The 15,063-nt window shown below is 38.1% G+C and overlaps 1 gene segment (V, D, J or C); it reads right to left on the bottom strand.

Moving 5' to 3' along the window:
• Positions 1 to 13,264: 13,264 nt before the first annotated feature.
• LOC109377302 (immunoglobulin kappa variable 1-39-like) lies at positions 13,265 to 13,826 on the bottom strand. The segment is given in 2 exon segments: positions 13,265 to 13,590; positions 13,724 to 13,826. Coding segments are annotated over 2 exon segments (366 nt in total).
• Between the last annotated feature and the right edge of the window lie 1,237 nt (positions 13,827 to 15,063).

Raw genomic sequence — 15,063 nt, 5'->3', positions numbered from 1 at the left:
CTTTGCCTTTTACGCAGAACATTTTTCATACTTTCTGATCAAATCACACAAATAGTACAAGAAAACTTTGTCCTTTAAAATGGATAGAGACAACTGAAGTCTAATTTTGCATCAGCTCACTGTTGACATTTAAATTTTCTTAATTTTAAATTTATTGCAATATTATTTAGCTTGACCATACAAAAAATTTCCTTTTTCAATATGTCTTTTCATAAACCTTCTACAACTTTCCTTGTAATTCCCCAAATATGCATTTGCATATATTACTTGTTTGCATATTAATTAGAGTTCTTAACCCTTAGAAAATTAATAGCTACTGAAAACTAAAAGGTAAGCAATTGACATTCTTTAGATTAGCAAATTTATGAATACATTTCATAAACTCTAGAAACATAGGTTCTTGTACTGGCAAATATATTTTATAATTTTTAGAGATATATAGTTTCTTAGTAAAGTACAATACATAGCCATTACCAGATCCAAATTTATCTTTCAGTTTCTCTGTAATAGAAAGCCAAAAGTAGGTAAACTTAGACTTATTTAACAATTAATGTTTCAGTATTTTATCTTATTAGGAGGTGATCTAAATATCCAATAAATCCATCATTTCCCTTAACTTAGTAACCTCTAAAGTTTCAAGTTACCAAAAGTGTTGTAAAAAATATTTTTAAGTACATAAACATATGGCATAATTAATTTATTGCTAAAACGTTTCAGCAATAAGCCTTCTATTTGATTGATATCTATTTAGTTCATTAATTCTTAACAATTACATTTAGATTGCACATGAAAACTACATGAGATATCAGTCAGTTATTATTCCAAACTACTTTTTCTGCTGACAAATTTTGTAACAGAGATAATTGCAATTTATTTTTGTAAACCCAAGTAAAATAAAAATGTAATGTTTAATATAAATATATTTACATTATATCTAAATTTATATTATATCTATTTATATCTAAAGACATGTCTATTTAATCAAAAACAACTCCAACACACTTTAATATCAAACATTTTCTTAGATTATGTGGTCCTGGAAAGCATTTGATTAGTTTTGTTATATTTATTATTTTATGTCAGTGCTTAATCCCTTTAAGTCCATTACATAGAATTCTTTCATAAATAATTTAATACCATATCATACACAGAGCATACAGACACACAAACGCGACACAGATCACAGTCAGAGATCACAAACATAAACAGAGCTACTACTAGTTGTACAGGAAGCACTTAAGATTTTTCATGTACCCAATTTCTAAGAATCGTTTGCATTTTTGGGAATGGCTCTTCCAATCCACGAACACAGAATATCTTTCCATTTCTTTAGGTCTTCCTCAATTTCTTTTAATAATGTCTTGTAGTTGTCAGTGTATACGTCTTTTACATATTTTGTTAACTTTATTCCTAGGTATTTTATTGTTTTGTTTTCATTTCATTTGCAGTTGCAAAAGGAATTTTTTTTTTCATTTCTTTTTCTGAAATTGCATTGTTGCTATATAAAACTGCACTGGATTTTTGTAGATTGATTTTGCATCATGCAATTTTACTGTATTTGTTTATTGTTTCTAATCGTTTTTTTGTGGATTCTTTCGGGTTTTCTATATAATGAATCATGTCTTGTGCAAACAGTAACAATTTGACTTTTTCATTCCCAAATTGGATGCCTTTTAATTCTTTCTCTTGCCGATTTCTCTGGCTAACACTTCCAATCCTATGTTGAATAACAGTGTTGAGAGGGATTCTTGTCTTGTTCCTGAAATTAGAGAAGAAGCTTTCAATTTTTCACCATTAAGTATGATATTAGCTGAGGGTTTGTCATGTGAGACTTTTATTATGTTGAGTTACTTTCCTTCTACACATTTTTAATTAAGTGTTTTAATCATAAATGGATGCTGTATCTTGTCAAATGCTATCTCTACATTTATTGATATGGTCATATGATTTATATCCTTTGTTTTGTTTATATTATGTATCCCATTGCTTGTTTTGCTTATGTTGAATCATTCTTGCACCCCTGGAATGAACCCCAATTGATTGTGATGTATAATCTTGTTAATGTACTGTTATATTCTATTCGCTAGTATTTTGTTTAAGATTTTCAAGTCTGTATATATCAGAAATATTGGTCTATAGTTTTCTTTTTGTTGTTCTTACCACGGTTTAGTATAGGATAATGTTGGCTTCATAAAGCGAGATAGAAAGTATTGCCATTTCTTCAATTATTTGCAAGAGTTTGAAGAAGACAGGTATTAAATCATCTTTGAATATTTGGTAGAATTCATTAGTAAAGTCATCAGGCCATCGACTTTTTTTTTTTTTTTTACAGAGGTTTTGAATAACTGTTTCAATTCCCTTAGTGTTGATTGGTCTATTGGGATTTTCCAGTTCCTTTTGTGATTCAGTCAGGGACGTTATATATTTCTCAGAACTTGTCCATTTCTTCTAGGTTATTGAATTTGGTGGCATGTAGTCTTTCATAGTATTCTTGAGTGATCCTTTGCATTTCTCTGGTGTGTGTTATAATTTTTTTCTTTCACTTTTGGTTTTATTTGTGTCTTTTCTCTTCTTTTCCTTAGTGAGTCTAGCCAAGTTTGTTAATGTTATTAATTTTTGCAAGGAACAGATCTTTGTTGCATACATTTTTTGTATTGTCATGTTGTTTTCTATTTCATTGAATTCTGCTTTAATTTTTATTATTTCCTTCCTCCTGATGATTTTGGGCTTCATTTGTTCTTCCTTTTCCAGTTCTCTAAAATGTAATGTTAGATTGTTTATTTGGGACTTTTTTGGGGTCTTGAGATATGCCTGTAACAATATAAACTTTCCTCTGAGTACCACTTTTGTTGTATCCCCAATGTTTTGATAGGTTGTATTTTCATTCTCATTTGTTTTTATGTCTATTTTGATCCTTCTGTTTATTTCTTCTTTGACCCTCTCATTCTTAGGTGGCATAGAGTTTAATCTCAACATATTTGTGATTTTTCCTGCTGTTTTTCCTCTTGATCTCAAATTTCAAAGCATTGTGGTCAGAGAATATGCAAGATATGGTTTCAACCTTCTTAAATTTGTTGATACTTGTTTTGTTTTCCAACAAATGGTCTATCCTTGCATATGTTCTATGTACACTAGAGAAGAATGTATAATTTCGTGTTCTGGGATGAAAAGCTTTGTAAATGTTGATTGTGTCCATTTGATTTAATGTGTCATTTAAAGCCAATAATTCCTTATTGATTTTCTATTTGTATGATCTATCTGTAGCTGTGAATGGGGTATTTAGGTCCCGTACTATAATTGTGTTTTTGTCTTTTTCTCTCTTTAGTTCTGTTAGTAGTTGCTTTATATATTGTTATTACCATATTATTGATGATATTCCCTGTGTTTTCCCTTACATCCCCATGACTATTTTGTAAGTAGAAATTTGTACTTCTTAATTCCTTCACTTTTTTCACCACATCCCCAGAAACCCTTTCATCTATAACCCCATAAGTCTAGTATGGATCAGACACCATAAATAGGCATTACAATAGTTTTTACTATATTCATTATGGTGTACCCTACATCCCTGTGACTACTTTACAACAACCTATTTGTACTTATTAACCTCTCCCAATGACCCCCAACTTCCCACTCTGGTAAAGTACTCTCTTTTTGTCAAACCAACAATTGTTATATTATCAATCCATTTCTGAGGCAACTCTTGGGCTTCTCTAGCCAGTTTTCCTTAGTTATCAGTTGGGGAAATATCTCTTTGGACCATGACAGAGGTTGGACTGCTCCTGGTTTCTTTAAGGGCAGCATTCCTTGCAGAAGTGTCAGCATGTGATTTTCCTTGCCTTCCAGAGAGTCACATTTCAAATGCCCTGGGATCTTAATAATACCTAAAGCAGCATGTAAAAGTATAGCATTTAATAACTCCTGAATGTGCGGACCATTTTATTTTACTCTAGAAGCAAGGAAGACATGTTGTCTGCACAACATTCCAAAATCATGCGTTACTCCAAAATAGTATTTACTCTCAATATAAATGTTGGCAGTGTTGTTCTTGGCCAACATCCCAGATAAGAGCATTTAATTTAGCCTGTTGGACTAAGTAGCTAAAGGTAAAGATACTGTTTCATTTACATCAAAGGCTGTTGATAATGAATATCCAGCACAATATTTACCTATTTCATTTTAAAAATAAGAACCACCATGGGTCGGCTGAGTGGCGCGTTGGTTAAGAGCTGGCTTGGGATGCCAGGGGGCCCCGGTTGGGATCCCACATATGAGGGCCACTGACACTGCCCTCTTCAGCTAAGATGCTGAACAACAGCTCAACCTGGAGCTGGGCTGTCGTGAGTCACCAGCGACGGCATAGGCTGCAGCCCCTGTGGCAGTGGGTTGCCATGGGCTACCGTATGTAGCCAGCAGTGAAGCAACGTCCTCCACAACTAGACTGAAGAGCAAAAGGACAGCAACTTGTCTGTTCCCCTTCCCCCAATTCCCCAGTGCTGTTCCCATTTCCCAATCCCCCGATTTAAAAAAAAATAAGAAGAAGAACCATCAGAAACCATGAGAAATCAGCATTCCTCAGAGCAGTTCTTTACAGATAATCATGAGAATTCAGAAAGTGATCCATCAGTTTGAATGGTTCATAAATATAAAAAGAATGAAAAGTAGCTGGGTTAGGGTTATAACACCACAAAAGTGTTATGTGAGGAGCAACTAACAAAAAGATTTCATAGATAGTGGCTGAAATATGTTGGGTGTGATAAGAATTCAATAGGGCTTCTACTGGGTACAGTACAAACATGGTACAAAGGAATCCCTTAAAAATTTCCTCATGGCTTTAAGCAAACAAAGGGGCAGTGGCAGTAATGGCTCTTAGGCCGGGGGCATCCCGATACCCAGGATCCAGTAACTTATTATAATATCCAATGGGTCTATGGTTTTCCACAGTTTTTGGGTGAAAACACAGAGGGTAATTTTTTCCTTTTCGTATACACAAAGGAAAAATAAAAGAATCTGTTAATTGGGATGCCCCCAATCAGGTGGGTTCATTAAACTCTCCTTTAAGTTTTTGAAGGCTATGCTGCTCTGTTCTTCTCAGAAAATAGGGTCAGGGTTGTTGTGCTTTAGTGAAGCATACAGTTTTTTCCGTAAGAGTGAGACTTGGTTTCCAAGTCTGACAATAACCTGCTAAGAAAATTCTTAGCTAATGCTCAGTTTTGGGTTTTGGGATACGTTGGTTGCCATCAAGCTTTCTGGATTTAGGTGAGGCTCTACTTCAGATATCAGATGTCCTAAATGTCAAACCTGGTTTTGGGTAAAGGACAACTTTTCTTTGGAGACTTTGTGTTCCTTAAAGGCCAAAACTTTTAGCAGGTGAATGTTTTCTTCCTGTGAGAAAAGCAAAGAAGCATATTGCAACAAAGTAGAACTCTTAGGGAAATATATATCATCTAGATTAGCCTTCAGGATTTGTGAGAAATGCAAAGTGCTCTCAGTAAAACCCTGAGGCATTAATGTCCAGGTGAGTTGTTTTTCTTCCCACATGAAGGCAAACAGGTGTTGACTAGCTTCAGCAGCTGGAATACTGAAGATTGTATTGCATAAGGCAATTAGGTTAGGGAATTTACATTCAGTTAGGATGGATGCTAGCAGTATGTGAGGGTTAGGAATAATAGGATTCTGAAAGATAACATTGTTATTTATTGCTCAGAAGTCCTGGACAATTCTCAGCTCCTATCCTCTGGGTTTTCTCACAGGAAAATGGGAGTGTTACAGGGTCTAGTGTAAAGAATAAGGCCCTGAGTTTTGGAATCTATTGTAGGCTTTATACCTGGAAAACCTCTTATGGGAATTTGATTCTGGCAAGTGGATTTTAGGAATATATTGGAATCTTGATGGTACATACACTGTGGGTTCTGCCAATATCAGCTGAAGATTTTGCCCAGAAAGAGAATGACAGGCTATTCAATAGGGACAAATGAACCATGCTCCCAGATTCAACTATAGTGTCATCAGAAATGGAGCAAATGAAATATGCTAGCAGTTCATTTAATTTACCTGATTTGCTATTTTGATGGCTACTGTCAAATTCTAGAGAGATTTTTCCCCTTCTGGGAAAATAAAATTCCAGCATGATGCAGTTCTAAGCTATCTCAGCTTAATAGATGAGTAGGGACAGAGGAACTAAGGAGAAAAGAGTGAATAACTCCTAAAGAGCCTAAACAAAAAGAACAGTTTCAGAGATAGTTCTCATTTGAGGTTCATTTGAGACCCCACTATTGGAACTGTTTTAGTACTCTGAGGCAGGGCTGCTTTGCAGCAGTGGGGTTGAACACCAAGAGCATAGCTTTGGAATCAATAGAGCAGAGAGAATTTCATTCCCAATTTGGAGAAAAGTTGTGTCAGGCTGTTGTGTCAAATGGAGTACTCAGAAACAAACAGGGCCTTTAGTAGAAAAGCACAGCCTCTGAACTGATTGGATATAGTCAAGAGGGCTTCAAAACAGAAAGAGTGTGGAAGTTCAAATCCAGGAGGAAATCTTATCTTTAGAACTCCTGGGTCACTGAGAAAAACAGCAAGCTCAAAAGGCTCTGTGAGTGCCACATCTGTTTGGTCACCATCCCTGGTGTTATTCAGGGTCTTCTCTGTACCCTTGTACAGGCCACCAAATACGTTGGCTTTCAACAAAAAGTCAGCTAGGTATTTCTTCAACAAAATATTCACTCAAGAGAAAGGGACAATTGCAATCTGGAACATTGCACCCAGGGAGGGACAAGTGCAAAAGAAAAGTGAGTTTCTTTAAAGAAGGACATGGGAGGTTAGGAGTGTTGTTGTAACCAGTCCTTCCTCTAACACGTTGAGACAGACATAGTCATGAGACCCCCTCCTTCAAGCCCTCTGAATTACAATCTTGGTTGATGTATTCTTTATGAATTTTCTAACACATCTAAACTACTGTCTTAATTATAAGTGTGACAAAAAAAGATAAACCCAAACCCAGAGTTTCTTTATATATTTTCAGGAAAAGGAAAGTAGAGAACGTTATTTAACATATACATATATTCATGACTCATACAATTATTGTGAAGCAGCTTCCTTAGTATTTTTTCTCCTCTGTGTTTCCTCGGGTCTTTCTGTGGGGAGGTTATGAAAAGGCTAAACCACATTGTCTTGTCACTCTTGATTAAAGATGTGATTAAGACTCTGCCCATCAGATGCATCCTGAGGAGTGGTTGTCAAACAGAGTGAGGGGAGAGGACATGCATGGCCACAGGTGCTCAGTTTGCTGGTGTGGGTCCTGGCCAGGCGACACATTCTGGTGGACACAGCTTTCTGATTCTCCAGTTTGCTATTGACACGGCAATAGTTTTTCTGATCACAGAAAACATTAGGGGATTTGAGGGATTAAAGCCTTGACTTGCTAGCAGCTGCTCATGTGGCCTTTCTCTCCATTTTTAATCTTCTTAATCCATGATAATGAACACATCTCTCTTGGAATCAGCCATCATGTCTTTTCCTAGATCCAAATGACTCAATCATATAACATGTGTAAGTAACCACATCAGCCTTCAGTAGATGAAATTCATACCCCTCGGCTATGCATGAACTGCCATTGCTGATGTCATGATGTTTGTCCATTAGGCTCAGAAGGAAAAATTGGAAAAGTGACCTTCTTAGCATTTTTGGGCTGCTTTAACAAAAATATCCCTTATTGGGCAGCTTGTAAACAACAGTAATGTATTTCTCACAATTCTAGAGGCTGTGGATTCCAAGCTCACATTGCTGGCAGATGTGATGTTCAATGATGGCTCACATTCTGGTTCACAGACAGTTTTCTGGCTGTGTCGTCACATGGTAGAAGCAGCCAGGGAGCTCTGTGGGGTCTCTTGTATAAGGCACTGATCCCATTCACCAGTGTTCCAGCCTCATGACTTAATCACCTATAAAACTCCTTACCTTGTAACACAATCGCATCGGGGTTTAACATTTCAACTTATGAATTTTGGGGGAGACAAACAATCAGACCATAGCAGTAACTGACGGACACTCATCTGTCATTTAATTATTGAGAACTTTCTGCTCAGGAATGACCCTTAGATTAACATTCACTTAGGAAGCCATGGTTCTCAAAATTTGCCCGTTTTGAAAGGTTGATTCATAGTGCTTCCCCAAGCTACTGTGTCTCCAACCTTTCAGCCTTGTTTCTTCTAAGGTCTATTAATTCTTTAAAACCAGGAGTCCATATCATTGAATTAACTCTCACTGCTTTCAAAGTGATCACCAGATATAAATCTTGAATTTTACATACTGTTGTGACTACCCTCTTTGCAAAACACCAATGGGTATGTAAGTAATGTGACATCATCAGTCCAGTGTAATTCTCTGACAAATCTCAGCCATAAATTTGTTCCCAATTTCAGCAATATTTCATAAACATAAGGCAACACCTGAATTAATATGCAGCTTTAAACTCTCGGGTGGTTTTTTTGTTTTTGGTTTTGGTTTTTTTTTCATTCCCATGCTCCTGACTAGTGAATATTTCATCCTTTGTAAACATTTTTGTAAATTTCTATGTCTCTTTTTTACCTATAAAATGAAACAAATGGAGTAATCTATACCCTAATGGTTCATAAAGTGTGGCTCTATGTTAAAAGTCATTAGAACATATGCTGACTTGTTTCACTCTTGGTCAGTTTTGGCTAACTAACAACTTGTTAAATTTTTCCCATTTTCCCCAAGTTTCTTCAGTATCAATTATCTATAAAATATGAGAAATGATTACCTAAAGAAAGTCTAAAAATATTAACATACTGAGAATGATTTCTACAGTGTAATTTTGTCCTCTGATTTGCCAAAAAGGCCAGAGTAGCCACTCAGTCAATACTTTAGAGATATTGCTACAGAGATTTTTAAATATACTATTAAATAAATCTGACCAATCTTCATGCTTGCCCTTCCATGAGATTCTGATATACTTCCTCTAAGACTAGGCTGATGGTGTCCTTATACACTATTTGAAGACCAGAGGTATTACCCATGAGTTAATTTTTCAGCCATTCAGTCTATTCTGTGCTTGTTTATCAGCAGTTTCATTTATTTGTTATTTTCTCTATAAATCACAAGACTTATGACCTATGTCAGGCAGGTCTCAAGTAGATTTCGCCATAAAATTTTTAAAAATTAGATATCTCATACCTGGAACTCGTAGAATGATTGTGGACTTAGAGATAATGGGACTTCCATGGGGTGTAAGAATTTAATTTTTTGAAGTTGAAAAATATCTCCATTTTACCCTGTGGACCTCCACTTAAAAACATCTTTTCAAGTGAGGACAGCAATTGGTGGGTGATTTAGAAACAGAGATTATAATGAAAATGCATCAAGCAGATAAGGTACTATATCTGGTCCTAGACACCAGTTTTCGATGAGGAGTAACTGCAGTCATATTAACCCATTTAACTCATAAAGCAAATACATTAGTCATCAAAAAATATTCATCCACATGTGTGTATCTTAAATGTATATATGCAGATGTATAATATTATTTATGAAATTTGGATGTCATCATTTTTAATAAGTTGTATGATATATAAAATTATTATTATTACTGTAAGTACTGCTATATATGGATAATGTTAGATGTTCTCATAAACGATGGAAATTTTATTCTTTTAATTGAAATATTAAAACTTTTTTTTTCTCCTTCTAAATGCTATTCTAAGTTACTTTGTGCCATAAGTTTAGTGAAATCTGTCTATCTCTATGTGTAGATGTATAAATTTTGTATTAGATTTTACAAAATAATAGTCTGAAAGAAACCACTCAAAAGTTTCTTGTTAATAATACTAAGAATTTATTTCAATATTCATGAATGTTCATGTTAACAATGTTGGATGATCCAGACAGTGCTCAGCTGTGTGGTTCTTCTGCTGGCATGTGGATTGGTCTCCACTATTGATTGTTTCCTTTGGGGCCAAGACTGAAGGTGTGAACCAAAGGCACATCATTCTCAGGGCACATTGCAGGAAGGAACCAAATTTTCAAAATAAACTGCACACGTAAGTTTAAGTACAATTATTTCTGACTCAATTAGATATAATTTTGACTTATCCTTACGTCTTTTAATTCTTCAAGTTTCTAAAAACCATTGCTCTATTTAATTTTTAACATATTTCATCATGCCATTTATAAATAATTATATTGTTTCAATACTTCCAACTGTTTTTTCTAGTTAAAGTTTATTGGGGTGACTGTGGTTAGTAAAATTACATAGGTTTCAGGTGTACAATTCTCTAATACATCATCTATATATTACATTTTGTGTTCACCACCTAGAGTCAGTTCATTCATCACCATATATTTGGTCTCCTTTACCCTCATGTACCATTGCCTTCCCCCGTTACCCTCTCGTAACGACTCAGCTATTTCCTGTGTCTATGAGTTTTTGTTTCTTTATGTGTTAGTCTTGTTCCTTTGTTGTTTTCAGTTTTGTATCCCACATATCAGTGAAATCATATGGTTCTCAACTTTTTTTTGTCTGATTTATTTCGCTTAGCATAATAATCTCAAGATCCATCCATGTTATTGCAAATGGCACTATTTCCTCATTTTTATGGCAGAAGTGCATTCCATTGTGTATATATACCACATTATCTTTATCCAATCATCTATCAAAAGACACTTTGGTTGTCTCCATGTCTTGGCCACCATAAATAAAGCTGCAATGATCATTGGAGCACATATATCTTTTTTTTTTTTTAAGATTTTTATTGGGGAGTTGGGGGATGGGAAGACTGCTGGGGAATTGGGGGAAGGGGAACAGACAAGTTGCTGTCCTTTTGTTCTTCAGTCTAGTTGTGGAGGACGTTGCTTCACTGGCCCAAGTTGGCACCATCATTGCGCTCTTCCTGGGCGAGGCAGATCAGTCGCCAGCTTCTGGATGGCCACTCACTGCAGCTGCTGGCTGCTCACACTGGCTGCTGGCTACACACAGTAGTCCATGGCAACCCACTGCAGCAGAGGTTGAAGCCTACACCGAAGCTGGCGACTCATGGCAGCCCAGCTCCAAGTTGAGCTGTTGTTCAGTATCTTAGCTGCAGAAGACAGTGTCAGTGGCCCTCATATGTGGGATCTGAACCGGGGCCCTCTGGCGTTAAGCCAGCTCTTAACCAATGTGCCACTTGGCCGTCCCTATATATATCTTGATAGATAAATGTTTTCAGGGTTTTTGGGTAAATACCCAGGAGAAGGATTACTGAGTCATATAGTAACTCTAGTCTTAATTTTTTTGAGGAACGTCCAGATGCCTTCCACAATGGCTGCACCAATTTGCATTCCCACCAATAGTGGATGAGGGTTCCTTTTTCTCCACAGTCTCTCCAAAACTTATTATTATTTGTCTGGTTGATGATATCCATCCTAACTGGTGTGAGGTGATATCGCATACAACTCAACAATAACAACAAACAACTCAATTAAAAAAATGGACAGAGGACATGAAAACACATTTCTCCAAAGAGGACATACAGATGGCCAATAAACATATGAGGAGATACTAATTGTCACTATTCATCAGAAAAATGCAAAAAACCCCACAGTGCTTACATCTTAAAGTAAGTTAATTAAGTGTTAATTTGAAAAGAAACTTGGATGTGTTTTATTAAAGATTTTATTGCGGGTTGGGGGAGGGGAACAGACATGTTGCTGTTATTTTGTTCTTCAGTCTAGTTGTGGAGGATGTTGCTTCACTGGCCCAAGTTGGCACCATCATTGCGCTCTTCCTGGGTGAGGCAGATCAGTCGCGGACCCTGGACGGCCGCTCACGGTGGCTGCTGGCTGCTCATGCTGACTGCTGGCTACACATGGTACTTTATGGCAGCCCACTGCAGCAGGCGCTGCAGACTATGCCGTCGCCAGCGACCCATGGCAGCCCAGCTCCAGGTTGAGCTGTTGTTCAGCATCTTAGCTGTAGAGGGCAGTGTCACTGGCCCTCATATGTGGGATCCAAACTGGGGCCCTCTGGCAATCCCAAGCCAGTTTTTAACCAATGTGCCACTCGGCCAGCCCAACTTGGATGTGTTTTAACATGTGGATTTAAATAAAGTTCCTTAAATGGAAATGGGAAAAAAGACCCATTTATCTGAGATAAATGTCCTCTAAAACAGAGCATCTTAAACCTTATACATATCTCCTGATATCTTGTTAAACTGAAGACCCTCAAAAAAGGTGTAAGGTGAAACATGCTGTTTTGCATTTGTAATAAGCTCCCAGGGATGTCAGTGATGCTCTGGCTCCAAGAAAAATTTTGAACAGCAAGATATTTTCATATAGAAGACAAAGAATGCTCCATCCACATTTAAGCTTTGATTTTTTTCAATCAAAAGAGGCTTCCACTCTTTGTCAAATTATTTCTATATATGTAAAAACATTTCCCTAATTTTTCTCATTTCTCAATCATTTAACAAAGATTTCTTGTGATGTATCTAGACTTGATGATGATGCTTTAAAGCACATTCAAGTGTATTGTAACTGGCAAAGCTCTCAGAGATGTCAAAAGAATGACCATCCAGGCTGTCTGCTGTCAGTTCCCCATCATCACTCTCCCTTGTAAAGCACATTTTCCGAACTCCTTGACCCTCTTTGGTTTCCCATAGAGTTGCTCAGTGAGGGGCCCTCCCTGATGCTTGGAGTCAGAAGAGGAGGATTTAATAATATCCATGAGTTCCTGCAGGCAGAGTGATGGACTAGAGAATCACTGGTGAGCTGAGAGCATCAGATCCACCACTCGTGGGCTTCCCCCACAGGCCTGGAGACCACATGGTTAGACAGCCTCTGTATCCAACAGCATATGTTCTCTGGACTCTGGGAGAGAACCAGGAAATTCCCTGCTTTCACTATCTGCTTCCTCTGTTATTAATACCCAGGGCCTTTGAAGCAATGTACTTTAGAAATTAATTCCCTGTATTAAGCAATTTATGCTTGGAATACCTAGAGTGGCTTCTCTTTCACTTTATGAACTCTGACTGATACCATAGCCCAGTCAGCTCATGTGATGATCTCTGTCCTTTATGAAATTAGGAGATGCATTGTATGTGCTGCTGAGGCTGAGGAAGAGACAAAGAGAGTTAGGCTGCAGAGGAGCCTCCCTGGCCACTTCTACCAAAACTTTCAATCACCATCAAAGGGTGAGTGCATTTGAGAAATGGTCTCAGCTGGTGGAGGCCCAATAGGAGCAGCTGAGGTTCCTACTATCAGCTGTCTGCTTCGTGGTTTATGTTTAGGCTCAGAACATTGTGAGAGGGTAACTGTAATAATGTTGACAGTAATATGTTGCAAAGTCTTCAGGCTGCAGGCTGCTGATAATGAGAGTGAAATCTGTCCCAGATCCCTGGCCACTGAACCTCGAAGAGATTCCAGTTTGCAAACTGGATGCCTCATAGATCAGGAATTTAGGAGCTGTCCCTGGTTTCTGCTGATACCAGGCTATGTCATTGCTAATGCTCTGACTGGCCCAGCAAGTGATGGTGATTCTGTCTCCTACTGATGCAGACAGAGAGGATGGAGACTGGGTCACCTGGATGTCACATCTTGCTCCTGAGAATGGAAACATGAAAACAAACATTCACATTCTTCATGATGTTACCAAGTCTCTTAACTACCCTGCAGTATAGTCTAAGTGGTACTGACCACACTGGCAGAGTAAATCCCCCAAGTGCTCCTTCCTTACCTGGGAGCCACAGCAGCAGGAGGCTGAGGAGCTGAGTCGGGACCCTCATGTCCATGCTCCGTCCTGCCTGGGACTGATCCCTGCACAGGGTGTGACCACACTATTAATGTGTCCAGGGCTGTGGGTTGCACCCCAGTCACATGCAAATAAGCGGGGGTTGTGGAAGGTTGGGCACAGCTGCAGGGCTGACTGGTCTCAATAACACAGCACAGTAAGTGTCTACCAGGTGCCCAAGCCCAACCAGGGCAGCACAAATTTGCCTGCAAAAATGTGTTTCTCCTTGACAGTCACAAGAATTATTTTACTGTTTTATGAGTACAGTGTTCTTGCTCTGTTCAAATTTCAGGACATGCTTCTCTTGCTATTTCTCCATCTAAAACTGGGTCTTTCGAATATGAAACAACTGGTAACACTTGCAAAAATTTTGCTAGCTCTTAGCATTGGTCCCTGTGCACCGTGTTGAGGACAGAAGACTTCCTTTGGGCTCAATTCTTAAAACCTTTGGTATGGTAAATTAACACTATTGGCAGCCAGAGATGCAATGAGGTATAAGAGAAATAACTAAAAAAATATATGAGAGTCATGATTTGTAAGAGAGTGCACAGTGATTGAGTGTCCGTCATTGCTAACCTGTCACCTCTAGCTTAGTGATATGTCCCTTTGCATTTCCAAGTGCTCTGACACACCACTTGCATCTAGGCCAGCCATGATCAGAGGTTATTCTCCTCCACATGTGAAATGTGTCATTCATCCCTCCTGTCTGCAGGTCTTTCCCACACCCATGCTAGATGTTCCTTGGGTTACTACTTGTGCCTCACTTCCATCATAACCCCAGCTATTCTCTGTAGAAGCTAAAGACTTTCCTAGATTAAGTGCTTACATATAACCCAGATATTACTGTATCCCCTAAACCCACACATTCTTTGGTCACCAAAGCTCTTCTAGTTTCTATGAGAATATAGTTCTCAGTGGCTGGACATAGACCTTAGTCAAAGTAGGGTGATGAGAAAACCACACAGGAAAGTGAGTATGGGAGCCTTCCACAGGGTATTAGATTCCACAGAGTATGGAAAAGGCATATATGAGCGATAGAGGGGGAACCCAGGATGAAGCTAGAGTGGGTTATGGACTGGTGTCCCCACATGGCAGTGGAGGCACTATTAGACCAGTACATGTGATAAGGCAGGAACAAGAAGAGGACATTCATCTATGCTGGGACACTCAGTGTAGGTTCAGAGCCCAGGCATGGTGGGGAGGAAACCCATGCAGGCTTGCAAAATTGGTAGTGGCTTGACAAGGGTATCAGGGGCAGAACAGGGTATGTGGATGAATGTGTAAGG

Source organism: Hipposideros armiger, unplaced genomic scaffold (genome assembly GCF_001890085.2).
Source record: "Hipposideros armiger isolate ML-2016 unplaced genomic scaffold, ASM189008v1 scaffold_1360, whole genome shotgun sequence".
NCBI classification, from domain to species: Eukaryota; Metazoa; Chordata; class Mammalia; order Chiroptera; family Hipposideridae; genus Hipposideros; species Hipposideros armiger.
Note: the sequence above shows the minus strand (reverse complement) of the source record. Positions and strands in the feature narration are given on the sequence as shown.